The sequence below is a fragment of the Semicossyphus pulcher genome, unplaced genomic scaffold (genome assembly GCF_022749685.1).
Source record: "Semicossyphus pulcher isolate SPU_LCO1_2020_fin unplaced genomic scaffold, fSemPul1.0.p SCAF_3, whole genome shotgun sequence".
NCBI classification, from domain to species: domain Eukaryota; kingdom Metazoa; phylum Chordata; class Actinopteri; order Labriformes; family Labridae; genus Semicossyphus; species Semicossyphus pulcher.
The window spans coordinates 22,392,251-22,408,312 of NW_027211704.1; the positions used below are offsets into that span (position 1 = coordinate 22,392,251).

General features: G+C 41.3%; 2 protein-coding genes across 3 annotated transcripts; one reads left to right on the plus strand and one right to left on the minus strand.

The window, feature by feature from the left end:
• Positions 1–26: 26 nt before the first annotated feature.
• Positions 27–13,531, plus strand: LOC138606028 (retinol dehydrogenase 12). Of its 2 annotated transcripts, XR_011309346.1 has the most exons (7): positions 27–280; positions 3,977–4,216; positions 5,547–5,636; positions 5,758–5,946; positions 7,435–7,544; positions 12,037–13,030; positions 13,186–13,531. XR_011309346.1 is itself a non-coding variant. In XM_069678488.1 (6 exons), exons 1-6 carry the CDS (start codon positions 124–126, stop codon positions 12,214–12,216), a joined length of 966 nt encoding a protein of 321 aa, XP_069534589.1. In that variant the 5' UTR covers positions 27–123; the 3' UTR covers positions 12,217–13,531. The 2 variants fall into 2 exon arrangements, 1 of the variants encoding a protein (XP_069534589.1); XM_069678488.1 differs by having other exon boundaries at positions 12,037–13,531.
• mlnl (motilin-like) lies at positions 13,123–14,676 on the minus strand. The gene is made up of 3 exons (XM_069678767.1): positions 14,630–14,676; positions 13,959–14,089; positions 13,123–13,266 (listed from the first exon to the last, which is right to left on the minus strand). The coding sequence occupies exons 2-3, from the start codon at positions 14,076–14,078 to the stop codon at positions 13,123–13,125; spliced, it is 264 nt and encodes an 87-aa protein (XP_069534868.1). The 5' UTR covers positions 14,079–14,089; positions 14,630–14,676.
• Between the last annotated feature and the right edge of the window lie 1,386 nt (positions 14,677–16,062).

Consider the following 16,062-nt stretch of genomic DNA (forward strand, 5'->3'; position numbering starts at 1 on the left):
CCGGTTTGCAGGCACGCCTACGCTACCTACCGAGTGACAAGTGGGCACACACTCATCAGGTCCTGCAGGACTACTCATCAGTCACACATTCACTGCTGGCAGGCGCTAAACCTCGACGGAGAAATGAGTTGGGCTGACATACTTTCTCACCCGGTGTGGGCTATTTCTACGGCGCTGCTGGCGTTCGTTGTGCGGCTGCAGAGGAGAGGGAGCTGGGACCCACGCGCCTGCACCGTGCGGCTCACGGGGAAGACTGTTATCGTCACAGGAGCCAATACAGGTAGGTTCAATTTAACTAGTTTCTGTGCTATTTGTATGGATATAATATACGTCTGAAAGGGCATACTTAACGTATTTAACCAAACAAGGCAACATGCTCGTTGTTAAATTGAAATAATGTGTCAGTTAGTTCTTGCTCTCGTGGAGAATAAAGTGCTACATAAAAGTCAGCAGTTAAACAGCAACTTAAATTAGGAAGACATCTCTCTCTGTGTGGATTTCAAAGCCTCACTAATCGTTTACACCAAAAACTTACTTATTACCGAAATGTAAACTACTCGTTGCTGAGTTACTCAGAGTCAAACATTCAACTCTGAATCTACAGACCACTTTAAAAAATAGTTGTTTCCATCTACTTTCACACTAGTTACGTTCAATACCTCATTACTTACATTATCTATTATACACACCAGTTCATGGCCCCCAAAGATAGATAACGGATGTTGCAGAGTATTTTCATGCACACTTCTTTACTAAATCCCTTTATTTTTTTTATCAGTACTTTTTACTACAGTCAAACTAAATGTATCGTGATATGAGACTGAGCCCAAACTGTATCATCCTCGTTGTGAATAGTTTATCACACCCATTGTGAAGCCAACTCCCTTTGACCTTTATTACTCACAATCATAATGACAATCTCTTCTACCTTGTAAATACCATAACGTTTGTCAGGTGTTACTGGTTTTCTTGTTCAAGATAGCTTCAAAGTTAAGTTTATTTGTATGACAGAATTTCAAAGTAATTCATAGTGGTTTACAGGGTCATTTAAAAATCAAGGCATGCGTCACTTAAAAACTATGAAGTAGTCCTTAGCAGAGGTACTCAAAATAGCAAACTATGAAATATAGTATAAAACAGGATTAAAAGATATGTACTTTATGTAAGTATAAAGGTAAAGCAGGAGAACATTACAGTCTCTATGATGACCAAAGCTTAAGTGGATCTGCGCTTATCTTTCCAAACAGAACATTTCCTACCCACTTATCAGCCACTGTTTTCTGCCTTTCCATGTCCGGCACCCGCCCAGCAGAAACACCACTGTTTTAGAAAGAATGAGAACATATACCACAAACACAGACTCAGCATGTTGTGTGATGAAGCGCCTGTGCACCTTACAAAAACATGCAAACATACATTTTCACTTGGCCGAAAGATAAACACCACATTTAAAATGTTTGGGACTCTTACACAAACCATAAACATGCTGCTGTATTTGCAACTATAAATCCCTCTCTTTACCTTCACAAAGAAAGGTTTGCCAACAAAGATCAGAGCATCTGAGTATTTGGATCACTTGGACCATCATGAATAACCTGGCTAGAAAAAACAACAACAAAAAAATGTGAAATCTGACATCTGTTTGATATTAACACACAGACAACTTGTTTCCTTTGGTGCATAAGAACAACTTTGATCCCATCTGCAAATCATTACAGATAATATTACTCAATATATCTTTTATTACTCTTGTTCATCCTGCATTGTCCCAAGTGTTGTAATACTGTCTCCTGTGTTCCCTCTGCATATGGATTTTATTTCCAGCCTTTCAGGGCAGCAGAAAAAGCTTATAACATCGGCATCTTTTTCCCTTATAATGTTGTTCTGGTCAAACGAAGGGTTTTTGGCAACCTGTACAACAAGAGTGCACAAATATGATTAAATGCAGAAAAGTTTCCCCCTCCTCCTGCAGCTTGACACAGCCCAGGCAAGCACTGCTTTAAGAACCTACACACACGGGCATGTTATACTATCAGCAGATGATCTGCATTATAATCACAGCTAGAACTACAACAAAAGAAGTCAAAACGTTTCCGTATGGCTGACCCCTTTTTAACAGGCCATAAACACTGTGGCACACAAATTAACTTTATACCCTCACTGATGAACAAACAGATTACATAACTGGACTGCAAATTATGTTTTTACAGTGTGAAGGAAGCTTGTGTAACTTAAAAAAAAGACAATTCCATCTGTAAATAATTCTTAAGCAATAAAACACAAGCTTGTTCAATGTAATACACTCAAAGGGGGTTAGTGTTTCATGTGGCTTGGTAGGTCTAATATGTGAGACTGCAGTCTGCTTGAATAGTGGGGAAACTCATCAGCAGTAAACATCAGAAGTAATCTGTAAGACGTCGCCTGTGAGTGTTTATGCGTGCATGTTTCCTAGTAGGAATGCAGAAGTAAAACAAAACACAGACCTACATAGAAAAACAGCTTCACAGAGTAACGATCAAATACGCGACAGCACACACTAACCTTTGAACTTACAGGGCAGAGCAGTTAAAGTTGTTTCCCTCGTAGTTCTGTGCACTGGGGGTGCTACTCATTGACCTGCATGTCCTCACTTTGTTGTCCTTAAATTCTGTTTATTAGACTCATGCTCAACTTGAGTTTTTCTTTTTACATTTTCTTTTTCATTTGCCAGTGTGACGATAAAAACATAAAGCGTGCTCAGCCATTTTTTAAGGTTAAACGTTAAAAAGATAATGAAATCACTTTTTCACAGGACCTTAGTTGGATCTGATTTCAACAAAGCTCTTTATAACAACATTTTTGCGAAGGTTTTTTTGCAAATTATACATTTTATACGGCGCTCATATGTAAAAATAGTTAAAGCTCCTGTGAGGAACTTTCGGTTTGTGTAGATTTTGGTGCCCCCTGTGGACAAAGCCGTACCTCTTATCTCTTTGCTGATTTTCTCCTGTACATGCTTAAGTGGTGGTTTCTAACAAAACATGCTATCCTGCTTTCTTTAACAGTCACATGTATCACTCACTTTATTTTTTAGACAGTGTGCAGTAAATCGCTTCGTCTGACACCTACCCCCCACCTGCAGTTTTAGGCATTAAAAATAATTATATAGAAATCATCAGTCTTGTTGCTGATGGTCTGTTGGCTTTTGTAGCTCATATAGCGTAATCAGAATTGATTTTTTGTTTCAGAACCAGCAAAAAACTTCTCTAAATTCTCAGTTTCGTTCTGTTTGGCGGCACCTTTTGGCAATAAAAGGCAATTGCAGGCGCATACGTCCCAGACAACCAGACGTCTATGGTTGGCTCCCTCTGTAACGGTTGTAACTCTTGATTTTCCTCGCTGACGGTCGCTTTCCTTTTTACACTGTTTACCTTTATCTGAGCGTCAAATTTGTTTCCTTTTCTTTGGATTTTCACTTATTTTTGAAGTTGTATCTGTAGTCATTGTTCTTCTTTGTTTGTTCAGCCATAGTAGATTACTGTTTACTCGCAACACTTGCAGAGACTGGAAAAGCAGCCGCTTAGCTCCACCTACCCTCTCTGGTAGACATTTATTTAAATGAAAATCTTTGAGATTATTACTTTAAACATGACAAAAACCATGTTAAAGAGAGTGAAACACCAGGGGAAAAAACCCTGACAAACACATCGAGAACATGCAGACTCACCAAAAGAATGAGCTTAAAAACGGGTCATTATTGTTGTAAGGCCTGTCACACTGTGAGGTGACCTGTGTCTTCGAGGTAAGACAAACAGAAAGGCAGACACATTGGTTAACAGAACTCAGGGCTTGTTTCTCCACATATTGTAACATAGATGACTCATGACATGTGCTGTCCTGATGCCTTTTTATTTTCCCTGCTTCAAAGGGAATCTGATGATTGCTTTATCGGCTACATTATTCTGAAACACATTCTGCCTCTCTTTCTCTCTGCCAGGGATCGGGAAGTTCATTGCCTTGGACTTTGCACGTCGCGGGGCCCGTGTTATCCTGGCCTGCCGAAGCGAGGGCCGAGGGTCAGCAGCTCTTAAAGAAATCAGGGAGAAGTCAGGAAACACTGATGTCCACTTGCGTCTGGTGGACCTGTCTTCCATGGAATCTGTCAGGAAGTTTGCTCAGGAGATTCTTCAGGAGGAAAAGGCTCTCCACATCCTCGTCAACAACGCTGGAGTATCAGGTGATACCATAGACTGTATAAAAAGATGGATGACGTGACAGCTCCTTAAAAGTGAAGCCAATACTTTTCCAGCGCCCCCTGCTGACTGGCTGCAGTATAGGTCATAAAGCCCGCCTCCTTGTTCTCCATGTTAACAGATGGGACATGAGTCAAACTATAAAATCAAAATACACGCCAAATAAATGTTTCCCAAACATGGATACTGTCATTATAGTTAGTTATCATGCTGATTTACGTCCAAGTGTTCATTTAACTGACAAGTTTATTTTTAATTAGTTATTTGATGCTGTAAAAATGATGATTGACAGCTCTGTTGACAAATACGGCTCCTACAGCCGATCTGTTCTGGATTAGCAGAGTAGAGGAGGAACGGCGAGAGGAAACGTAACTAAAACAATCACTACAGTCATTGAAGTTTACATACCTGTGAGCGTTAACCTCAGACCACAAAAAAGCTGTTCTGCTGTTAAGTACGCCGACGTGCGGGATCCTTTCGGTAAGTTAAGTGTGTTTTGGTTAGCGGAAGTGGCTACGGCCGCTTCACCCGCCGATCTCTACTGCGCAACTCTGGCCCCTAAATGACGTCACCCTCGCAAGATGGCAGCGCCTATCGCGGGGGCTATTTTGGCATCACTATCGTACAATATGAGCAGATGGAGACGCTGGAGACATGTTGCCCATAGCAGAGTTAAAGTTGTTGTTTGCATGAGGCTGTTGCATGAATTATAATGATGAAATACCCCACACAGGATGTTTATTTATTGCTTCTGGATTCACATGCTCTCTTAAACTCTCCCTAGACATTTCAGTAACAATACCAGAATGTCACTTTGAAGAAAACTAATGTTGGGTTGAGCTAGTAAATGAGTGATTGAAAGCATTAGGCAAAGAAAGAACACTATATTCGACCAAAAGAACATGAAGTCTGTCTTTCCCCATCTGGAAGCAAAGAAGGAGATATTCAGGAGTGTGACACCCTGACACTCAATGTTGTTTTATGAACAAGCGATTGAACACAGACACAGCTCTAAAACAGCTTGATGCATCATTAAGACAATAAGCCCCGGTGGCATGATGAAAGCTTAGCTTCTGAGACCCGACAAAACTCCCTCCAGTGCAACAGAAAGTATTATACAACCTCACTGACAAAATCAACTCTGTGGCTGCATGTGTGCGTGAGGTGACCTAAGGTTAGGTTTAATAACCTCATGGTTAGAGAACTCATTATGTCAGTGTGAAGTTCTTATAAAAACGTGTGTTTTTGCTCATTTATGTGGACATTTGTACATCTGATTTAATGTGTTGCATTCTGTTGCACATCAAATAACAGGTTTACCCAGACAGATAACCAAAGAGGGACTAGATACGACTTTTGCCACCAACCACTTAGGACCATTTCTTCTCACCAACCTGCTGCTGGGTAAGCCTCTGCACTCTCTCTTTAGTATAGCAGCTATATTCTTAACATGAAACGATGGTTACACATCTGCACGTCACTGTAATGGTGTACGTTATTGTCCTTCGTTTCTCATCTCTCGCAGATCTTCTGAAAAGCTCAGCTCCATCGCGTATTGTCACTCTCAGCTCAGTCAACCATAAGAGAGGAACAGTGGACTTCTCTCATTTTTATGGCGAGAACCTCACTTATATGATGGACAAGGTCTACAACCACACGAAACTGCACAACGTCATCTGTACCAATGAGTTTGCACGCAGGCTACATGGGACAGGTAGGCTCAAATGCAGATCCTTGTTGTTTTTAGCCTCTATTATAGCTATGCATACTCCTATTGAAAAGTGTAGCAGAAGATGTGTGACAATGCGAATGAAAAACAAGACACTAGAAGAAAAAGGATTTTAGCTTTTGAATGTCCATTTAGATAGAAAGTTAAAAAGGTTTCGCTAACAGCAATGTAGATAAATCAGAATCAGAAATACTTTTGGCAATATATTTATAAGAATATATAAATATAATAATAATAATAAATTAATTAAGTAATTAATAATTAATTCCTGGGGGGAAATTTGGGCATTACATTTGCTCTGACACAGAGAAAGCATAGAGAAATATATGGCATAAAATAGAAGTAAGAACAAATGTCAAATATGTGCGTTATACTAAGCTAGCTTAGCTAAAGATTAAATGATAAAGATAAAGAACAAGAGGAGTTAAAGGAGCAATTCGCCCCTGGAAAAAGCCTCTGTCAGTCAAAGCTGGTGTTCTCTGTAGTCGATAGAAGCAATAATATTTGGAATTGGCCCCATTTGTGGAGAAAGTTGTACAATCAGCTCGTGGTTTGGCCCATTCTACATTCCTACAACACCCAGAGTGCATTGCGCCCCTCCATCTGAAAGGAACGGCCCAGCGAGAGATGCTGGAGTGAAATACTACCGTTTTCCAGTCAAGGAGATTGATCGCTGCTGGCAATGGCTCAGAGCGGGACAGAATTCGAAATACGACGAGAATAAACCGGTGGATCATTTTACGTAATCTGACGGAGGTCCATTGGAGAAGCGGATAGCGTCCTCCAAAGGCACAGAGCAAAATTGCAATTTTTTCCTACCATAAAGCCATTAGCTCCCCAAAATAGCACGATAAGACTGAGGTTGAAAATCAGCGAGCTGGCCCTTTAAGTCTGCTTGAGAAACAAATAATTAGTAACCAACAATTAATCATCAGTAATTGTTAGTACTGCATGTTCTTAACATGTTTACAAAAACACAGTGCGTGACTTTTTCTTAGTCTTAGTCAAACACTCTGTGGTTTGATCACATGTCAGACTATTAAGCGTGTATCCTCTGGTGTACCAAAGAGGATAGAAAGAACATTTTTCAGAGACAGAAAAAAGAAAACTCTTTTGTTTGGGCCGCCGGCTTAGCTCAGTTGGTAGAGAAGTCAGTAGAAAGTCTTTGCTTAATTGGCCGCTGGCTCAACTCTAACCTTTGCCCTTTGGTGCACGTCATCCCTCCTCTCTTCCCCGCATTTCTTGTCACTCTTAACTGTGCTTAACTGCTATCAACAAAGGAAAAAGTCCCCCCCAAATTTTTTTTCCCGTCCTCAGGCAATCAGAGATTTAATCTTTAAGCAGAGCATTGCAGCTGAAACCACCTGTTTGACCACTTACAGAGGAAATGTCTGCATTCAAGACTGAGACCGGCCTTACTGTACTCTGAATGCATGTTTCTGTGTGTGCCTCTGTGTGTTTATGTTCATGTAGGTGTCACCGCAAACTCCGTCCACCCGGGTATTGTCATGACAGAAGTGATGAGACACTATCCTTATATAGTTCAGTTAATTTTCAACATCATTGGATTCATATTCTTTAAGGTGAGTACATTGTTGAGATTGTCATGTCATCAGGTTTCTAAGCATCCAGGTTAAAGGTGATCGGCTGCTGCTCAAAAATATCCCAGTTATGTAAATACATTGTCCAAATTCTGTGTTTACAGAGTAAACTGACTTTATCAAGTAACCCATCACACTGGTTGTCTGCCAGCTGAGTGGCTCAGTGAGACCAGTTTTCTGATAAACAAGATTAACTCAGATCTGATGTTCCCTTTACTCAAGACAACAGAATTCCTCCATGACAAAGTGGCAGAATGTGGTTTTATATTATGTTCTTTTTAAAAGCACACCCTGTGTAGAGGCTTGACCCTCCTGCTGAGGACCAGTTTAAACCAGGCAACTTGCAATTGAATTGATTCAGGAACATCATGAGCTCCAGATGACAAACAGACCCGTATTTACGTCTCATGAAAATTCTTTGGCAAACAAGTCTGACAACAATGTGTGCTTATGAGCATGTAAGAAGGCCTGAAGTAAAGATACGTCGTATTAATGATCAGCTTTTATAATCAGAACGCAAGCGTAATCTGCAAACCAGATCACACCGTACTTGTTTCACGGCTCAACAATGCTGGAAACATGAACTACATTTTAACTTGGTGCAGCAATTCCTTTGTTATCTGGAAAGTACTTCCTATAATCCAGACTGAATGTGTTTCTTATGTTGTTTTTGTTTTAGATCTGTGCTCCAGCACACTGGTTAAAAAAAGATGAGGTTGAAATGGCTCTCAGCTTTATTTAAGTTTGGTTAAGAACAGAACAAAGGAAAAGTGTTGGAACTGTATCCTTTTTTATCCACAAGCCCCATAGGCTGTTTTACAATTGGACAATCAAGCAAAGTTTATTTTTCTGGCTCCTTTCACAAACACCAGTCTCAAAGTGCTTCACAGTCACATAAAAGAAAGATAAAATATATAAAGATAAAACACCAAATAAAACAAAACAAGGGGAACAGACACAGAACACCAGTTAAAACTTAAATCCTCACCTTACATGAACACTTGTCTGAAGAGATGGGCTTTTTAGCTGCTTTTTTAAAAAGTCCACTGAGACAAAGTGTGCACAATCTTTGTAAATGTATCCTGATCTCATCAGGAAGCCAGTGCAACAAGATTAAAAACGTGAAACACTTTTTGGATTGTGTTCAAAGCCTAGCAGCCGCGTTTTGGATGGACTGTTAGGGGTGTTGGGTGGATTTATTAAGACGAGGAGAACTACAGCACAGATTAAGGAGACACGCATCTCCATTTTGTTTCTTGTCACAACCGAACTAAGTTTGTTCCTTAGGTGGTATAAACACAATGGAGTAAGAGTCTTAATGTGAGCATGAAAAGTCAAGGAATGGTCAAAGACACTGTGACATCAAACTATTAGTTTCTGGACTACTGCTTTGAAGCCTCTAGTGAGGCTAGTTAGTTTTTTTGGAGCCAGAAAAGACCATATCTGGACTACATTTCTATGCCTCTACCCACGTTAAAAGGTCGCTGTAGTAGCAACTTTTCAATCACAGGTAAATACGCCCTTAAGTAGGGATGCACTATATTATCGGCACGGTACGGCTGATATTGGCTTAAAAATGAACTATCGGATATCGGCCAACACGCCGATTATATCGGTGATATAATTAACCGATAAAATAATGGGCTGCTGCATACTTGATTAAATGCCCGACCTCGACGCAATGTCCCTGGCGCGAAGAAGACCTGCGCGGCGCAGCGTGATGACGTCACGTGTGTCTACCTGCAGCATGAGAGAGTTAGAAGCCAAAATGTCCGTGGTGTGGAAGTTTTCCAAAGTGTACGAAATAGAGAGCAAAACTGCTATTTGCAATGACTGCTCAGCTTCGGTGATGCGAGGAGGAGCCAAGGCAAAGTCTTTCAACACTACAAACTTGATTAACCATCTCAAGACCCGTCACCCCGACCGTTGTAACAAATGTGATAAGAGTATCACCATTATACTGTACGCAGTGACGTGCGGTGAGGTTCATGGCTGGTGAGGCACTGACTCCATCAGAATCAGATTTACAAATATATGAACCCAACAACAGAGTAGATTATTCACCATTTGACAGCAAGGGCTGGCTCAATTCGTGGCAGCGGCAGCGAGTAGTGGCACTTCCTGCTTCCTGCCTTCCACTCCAGTTGCCGGTGTCTGAGGCAGCTGCCACTGACCTGCCACTGACCTGCCACTTACTCTGCAGCTGCGGAGTAGCATAAACATTTCTGGGCTCACCAGCGCCCCCTACGTTGAGGCAAGAAAACTGCCTGCCTCACCCAGTGCCTCTTCACTGCCGTTGTAAGATCGCTGAGCACACTAAACAGGTTACACACATATATTATATACATCAGCTAAACTATGGAAAGCCAGGGGGGCATATATTAAAAGTGTTTGAAAGTGTTTTATTGGCGACATACAGAGAGACAGTAACACGCTCTCATTGCATGGCAGAGCACAGTTTGTGAGGGATTGCGCAATCCAAGGTGAGGCTCAGCTTGCTGCTGACTCACTGTGCGTCTCTTCCCCGTATTTGAACGGAAATGTGAAAATTCAGCGATTTTTAATAAAAAACGATCCAAATTGTTTAAGTTAAATGGAAAATCAGTTTATAGTTCAAACCATTTGATAAATATAACCATTTAATTTATCTGTTTATTATATATTTTATTTATGATGACAGGTGAGGCTCTGCCTCCCCTGCCTCTCCTGACCGCACGTCACTGACTGTATGCTAATTCCAATACAGAAGAGAGTTGATGATCTCTGCAATTAGGTGTGCGGGAAAAAAATATCAGTATCGGTAATCGGCTAAATGAGTTGTAAAATATCGGCATATCGGATATCAGCAAAAAATCCAATATCGTGCATCCATACCCTTAAGCATTACCTTCTCGGTCATCTATTGTTCTCTTAAAGTGAGATTAATGTCTTAGATGTGGGAACTAAGTAACATCAAAACAGACAGGGAAGGTAACCTGAACACTGAGACAATCATGAGACTCAACTGGTCATACACCGATCAGCCACAACATTATGACCAATGACAGGTGAAGTGAAACACATTGATTATCTCGTTACAATGGCACCTGTCAGTGGGTGGGCTATGTTAGGCAGCAAGTGAACATTTTGTCCTTGGGCAAATGGGCAAGCGTAAGGATGTAAGCGTCTTTGACAAAAGCCAAATTGTGAAGAGTAGACGACTGGGTCAGAGCATCTCCAAAACTACAGCTGTTGTGGGGTGTTCCCCGTCTGCAGTGGTCAGTACCTACCAAAAGTGGTCCAAGAAAGAAAAACCAGTGAACCGGCGACAGGGTCATGGGCGGCCAAGGCTCATTGAAGTGCGTGGGGAGCGAAGGCTGGCCCATGTGGTCCAATCCAACAGAAGAGCTACTGTAGCTCAAATTGCTGAAAAAATGTATGCTGGTTCTGATAGAGAGGTGTCAGAGCACACAGTGCATCGCAGTTTGTTGTGTTTGGGGCTGTGTAAATGCAGACCGGTCAGAGTGCCCATGCTGACCTCTGTCCACCGCTGAAAGCACCTACACGTGAGCATCAGAGCTGGACCACAGAGCAATGCAAGAAGGCGGCCTGGTCTGATGAATCACTTTTTCTTTTACATCATGTGGATGACCGGATGCTTGTGCGTCGCTTACCTGGGGGAGTCATGGCACCAGGATGTGAAGAAGGCGAGCCGGCGGAGGCAGTGTGATGATTTGGATAATGTTCTGCTGAGAAACCTTGGGTCTGGCCATTCATGTTGATGTTACTTTGACACGTACCACCTACCGAAACATTGTTGCAGACCAAGTACACCCCTTCATGGAAACAGTCTTCCCTAGTGGCAGTGGCCTCTTTCAGCAGGAAATTACGCCCGGCCAAACTGCAAACATGGTCCAGGGGTTATACGAGGAACACCACAATGAGTTCAGGGTGTTGACTTGGCCTCCAAATTCCTCAGCACACCTTCAGAGGTCAAGTCGGGTCAGGGCTGTTTTTGCAGCAAAAGGGGGACCAGGTGGTCATAATGTTATGGCTGATCGGTGTATTATGTGACTGGTATTATTTGGGGGTGAAACTGGTCATCTGGGTTTGTTTAAAACATAATGTTGCAATTGAGTACAGAACAAATTGCAGCAAAAAGGTCAAACTCACTAAGTAATGTAAGCAATCCCCTCACACTGTTATTTTTCTGTTTATGCAAACATGCTTCCTGGAATTCACTGCTAACAGCATCTTGTAGTGTGTTTCCAGTAACCAAGGACAGACACAAGCAAACAAAGCCCTTTCATCCTTTGCACACTTTCACATCTGGGATCAATCACCTGTTTTTGTGACTCTCTCAGGAGCCATTTTTCTACTTTTCCTGAGAGCTCAAACATCAGGGCAGACATAACATCCGGTTTCATACTTCTTTAGAATTCTTTCTTAAATTGTTGTCGCCTGTGTTTCTCACATTTCCTGTTCTCCCTCACAGTCTGCAGAGGAGGGTGCAGTCAGCTCCATCTACTGTGCCGTGGCCGAAGAAACAGAGGGGATAACTGGGAAATATTTTGACAGCGACTGCTCCATGGTGCTCTCCGCCCCTTTAGCGCGAGACGCTGCCCTCGCGGTCAAGGACTTTGAGATGAGCGAGAGAGTGACATCAAAGCTCTGAAACAACTATCAGGCGAACGGAGGCTTGATAACAGAGGAAACGGGGTCAAATTCCAGCCTCTTACTGCACTTTTTGAGTGAACAACTCTAACGTAATGTGTCAGGCAAAGTTTCTGAATACAGCTGTGTATGTAATTGAAAGCGAATTACGTGATTTAAGGCAGATTAAGCACATATTGAATATCTACAAAGTGACAACGCTTTGTTGCTTGCTTCCTTTTGGTATAAATCAAAGGAAAAATAAGTTTAATCACTTAATATGAAAGTAATTTTTTATATGAGCAGTAAAGAGAGATAATGTCATTTGTGGAATTGTTAATTATGTTTTTGTCTTTGTAAGTAAATCATGTAACTTTCATGCAGGTATGTGTGAGAGTGAAATGACAGAGCTTTGTGAGAGAGGTGCTGACACCGTGTGGCCAAAACAAGCTTCCTATAGAAACGACAACAGACGCTCAGAAAAGTGACACAATAACTTCCCTTTATTGAATGATGCAGTAAAACACAATAAAACATTTAGGCATTCAGTGCTTTTTGAAGAATTTGTACAGCTTCCGTCCCCTCCCGTCTTCGGCCGCCTTATTTGGCTGCAGAGGAAGAGATAGTGAGAGAACAGTGTGTTTACCAAAGAGGTTTTAATCAAAGTACTATCACGTCTAACTGTGTTGCGTCATGCTGTGAGTTTTTAAGTTTTTTTTAACAAATGTGTGTCATCACATCTCCCACCAATCAAACACGGGTACCTTTCTGATGTTCCTCTGCTAACTCATGGATGATCTCTTCGAGCACCGGAGCCACGTGATCCAGCTGTTTGGGTGAGAGACGGAGGGCGATCTCCACAGTTTTATCCTAGACAAGCAAAATTATAATTGTTAAAAAAAGATATTTAGTGAAAACCGGAGTGATGTTAGGATAGAAGGTGGTAGGTGTATGGATGTGTGCTCACAGGATTTCCACCATGTTCCACCAGGGGAAGCTGTTGAACGGTAACCTCTTCGAACGGTTCATCCTCTGAGCGGGCCTCCACGTCCTTTCTACCTTCTCGCTCCTGCTGCACAAAACACACAAATATACACCAACAAACTACAATGATAGAGAATGAACTACAATCTCCAAATCTTTCTTTAATTGTACACAAGTATAAAGAGCAACAATGGCTGCATTTATCCCTTATCGAGGAACTACTTTCTGTCCTGAGCAGCACACTTCAGCACAGCTCCTAACACTGTTTTGGCTCTGTTTTTGACCTCTGCTGGAGCTTGTTATGTAACATTATCATTCACACTTAGATTTCCTGTTAAATAAAATTGATGAAATACAACTCACATTTTTAAATTCTGTGTTGTTTTTTGTTACTTTGGCTGCAATTTACAATATTTTTTAATGCTTATTCATCTGCCAGTTATTTTATGCAACAACTGATTGATTGTTTGGCCCAGAAATGTAACAGAACGTTGGAATATGCTTTTAATAAGTTAAAATCTTAGTTTGTGTTTTTCAAGCAAGACAATCAAAGACCCAAAGATGTTTAATTTACTATAACACAATAAAAAAAGGAGCAATCATTTTAGAACAATTTAGAATAAAGATGCTCTTTCAAAAAAGCAATAAGACAATATTGAGTAAAATTTAACTCTGATGAGAGTTTTGTGTGCGATTAAACTAAAGACACATCAGCCATTACTATAAATCATCAATCTGCCCGACTTCTGCACATTATCCAATCAAACTTGGACTTGTTACCTTCAACAGCATCATCTCCTTTGGGCTGAAGAAGGTGATGTGTCCCTCTGTCCTCTCCGCCAGCAGCACCACCAGGCACGCCAGCACCACACAACCAGCCACTGCTCTGCGCATGCTCATCCTGCTCCGTCCTGGAAACATACACAGAAACATGCGCTTATACACATACTGTACATAGGCATACATGCAGAGCGGAATAGGTTCATACAAACGTACAGTACAGTCGGTGTTTCCACATGAACAGGGGTTAGTGGCACCGCGGCCAGGAAATTTTTAGCAGTGGGAAAGAGAGGCAACAGTCAAAATAGGTCAACATACAGTATTGGACATGTGGTGCAGTGTGTGCGTGTGTGTGCTGGAAATAATAACTGTGGAAGAAGGACAAAGGGGATCCCATGTCATTATGCAAGGGAGACGTTGACAAATAGATAGGAGAGAGGGAGGCGGGAGGAGGAGGAGGAGGGGAGCATGGAAGTAACAAACTATGGAGCAGTTTGACAGGCGAGATAAGAGGCCGGAGTGGACCAGCTGTACTTACAACAGCGAGCCAGCTCTGTACACACATGTAAGAGGAGGAAAAGTGGACGTGAAACAGGAGAAACACAAGAGTTAAAGAGAGTGAGGGAAAAGCCAGAGACACAGAGAAACAGAAGAAGCCATTAGTTACTCACGTGCTGCGTCAGCTCTGGTCAGTAAGTTGAAGGAAGTGAGCTTTAAGATGAGCAGAGCTCCACCAGTGTGACTGCTGCCTGTCCCGGCCAGCCTTTATATCAAGCCCTCTCCTGGTCCCTGAGCTTTTTACTGTCCTCCCTCACATCCGCTCCTCAACAGGCTCCTTCAAGCACTCTCCTCCATGTCCCTGGAAACACACGTATTACTCAGGAATCTGGCTTTTTATGAGGGCAGTAAGCTCGCTATGCTGAATGTATGATGGAGGCCTTTGACATGATTGAAAAAAGGCACATTGATGAGCAAACCAATGGTGTCTTCATGGGATTAGGAAGTTTGTTTGAGCTAAGGGATTTGACAGAATAAGATCTCTATAGATCACAATTCAGTTCTTTTATTTATGCGCATGACATTTGACAGAGAGTCAGACAATCAAGCTGATTCTCGAACTCATCTTAAAATAGACTACTGCTAACTGAGAAGCAAACTCAATCTGTACATGACTTTTAATTATGGACAAACACAGACACATATTTTATGGGATTAATATACTGGACTTACACTGTGTGTGTAAGAGAGAAAGCAGGCAAGAGACTTTCTGTCCAAAGAGGTCAGTCATAAATTCTCTGCTCTAAACTAAAATCCAACACGATGCGACATTTACGACCTGCCGGTAATTTATACTTGTGTACAAACGGAGCCACATGCATCCATTCCTTGGAAACCTCATGCCTCCAAAAAACTTTAATGATGCTTTTTCCAAAATAAGACACACAGAGAAGTGAAATGTTTTCTCAGGCTGGGTTTATACTGCTGTTGGTGTACTCTGCAGGAGTGGGCCATTAAAAATATTGCCACTGTTGTATCTGGTTTGTCACAGTTCAAGTACAAGAGTATAGCTTTGTATCTCTTCTGTGGCACTTTGGGAAACAGCACCACAATGACACACGCTGTCGGTACATTTTTTCATCACCTGACATCAAGCTTTCTGTTTTTTAGTAGACAAGTTTTGTCTGTGATGCCAATCCCAATATCCCGAATCCCTATAGAATTTATCTACAGTATATCAATTGATTAAATAGTTGATCGACCCACAATTCATCTTAAAATATAATTAATTTAACATTTAAGTGAGTTGTAAATGCCAAAAATCCACTGTTTTCCACTTTAAATTTGTGTATTGTTTTTCATTCTCTCTAGAAAACTGCATATCTTTGGGTAAGGACTGATGGTCAGACAAAGCCATACATTTGAAGATGTCCCCTTGGAGAAATTGTGAGATTTGAAATTGTCATTTTATTTAATAACAATAATTAATCTTTAGGCAATAAATCAAGTGATATTCAGCTGTAGTATTTAACCTCCATGTGTCCTAAAACTAAAATAAAAATATTAATAAATAAATAAATACACCATATCCATGAACTTTAACAGT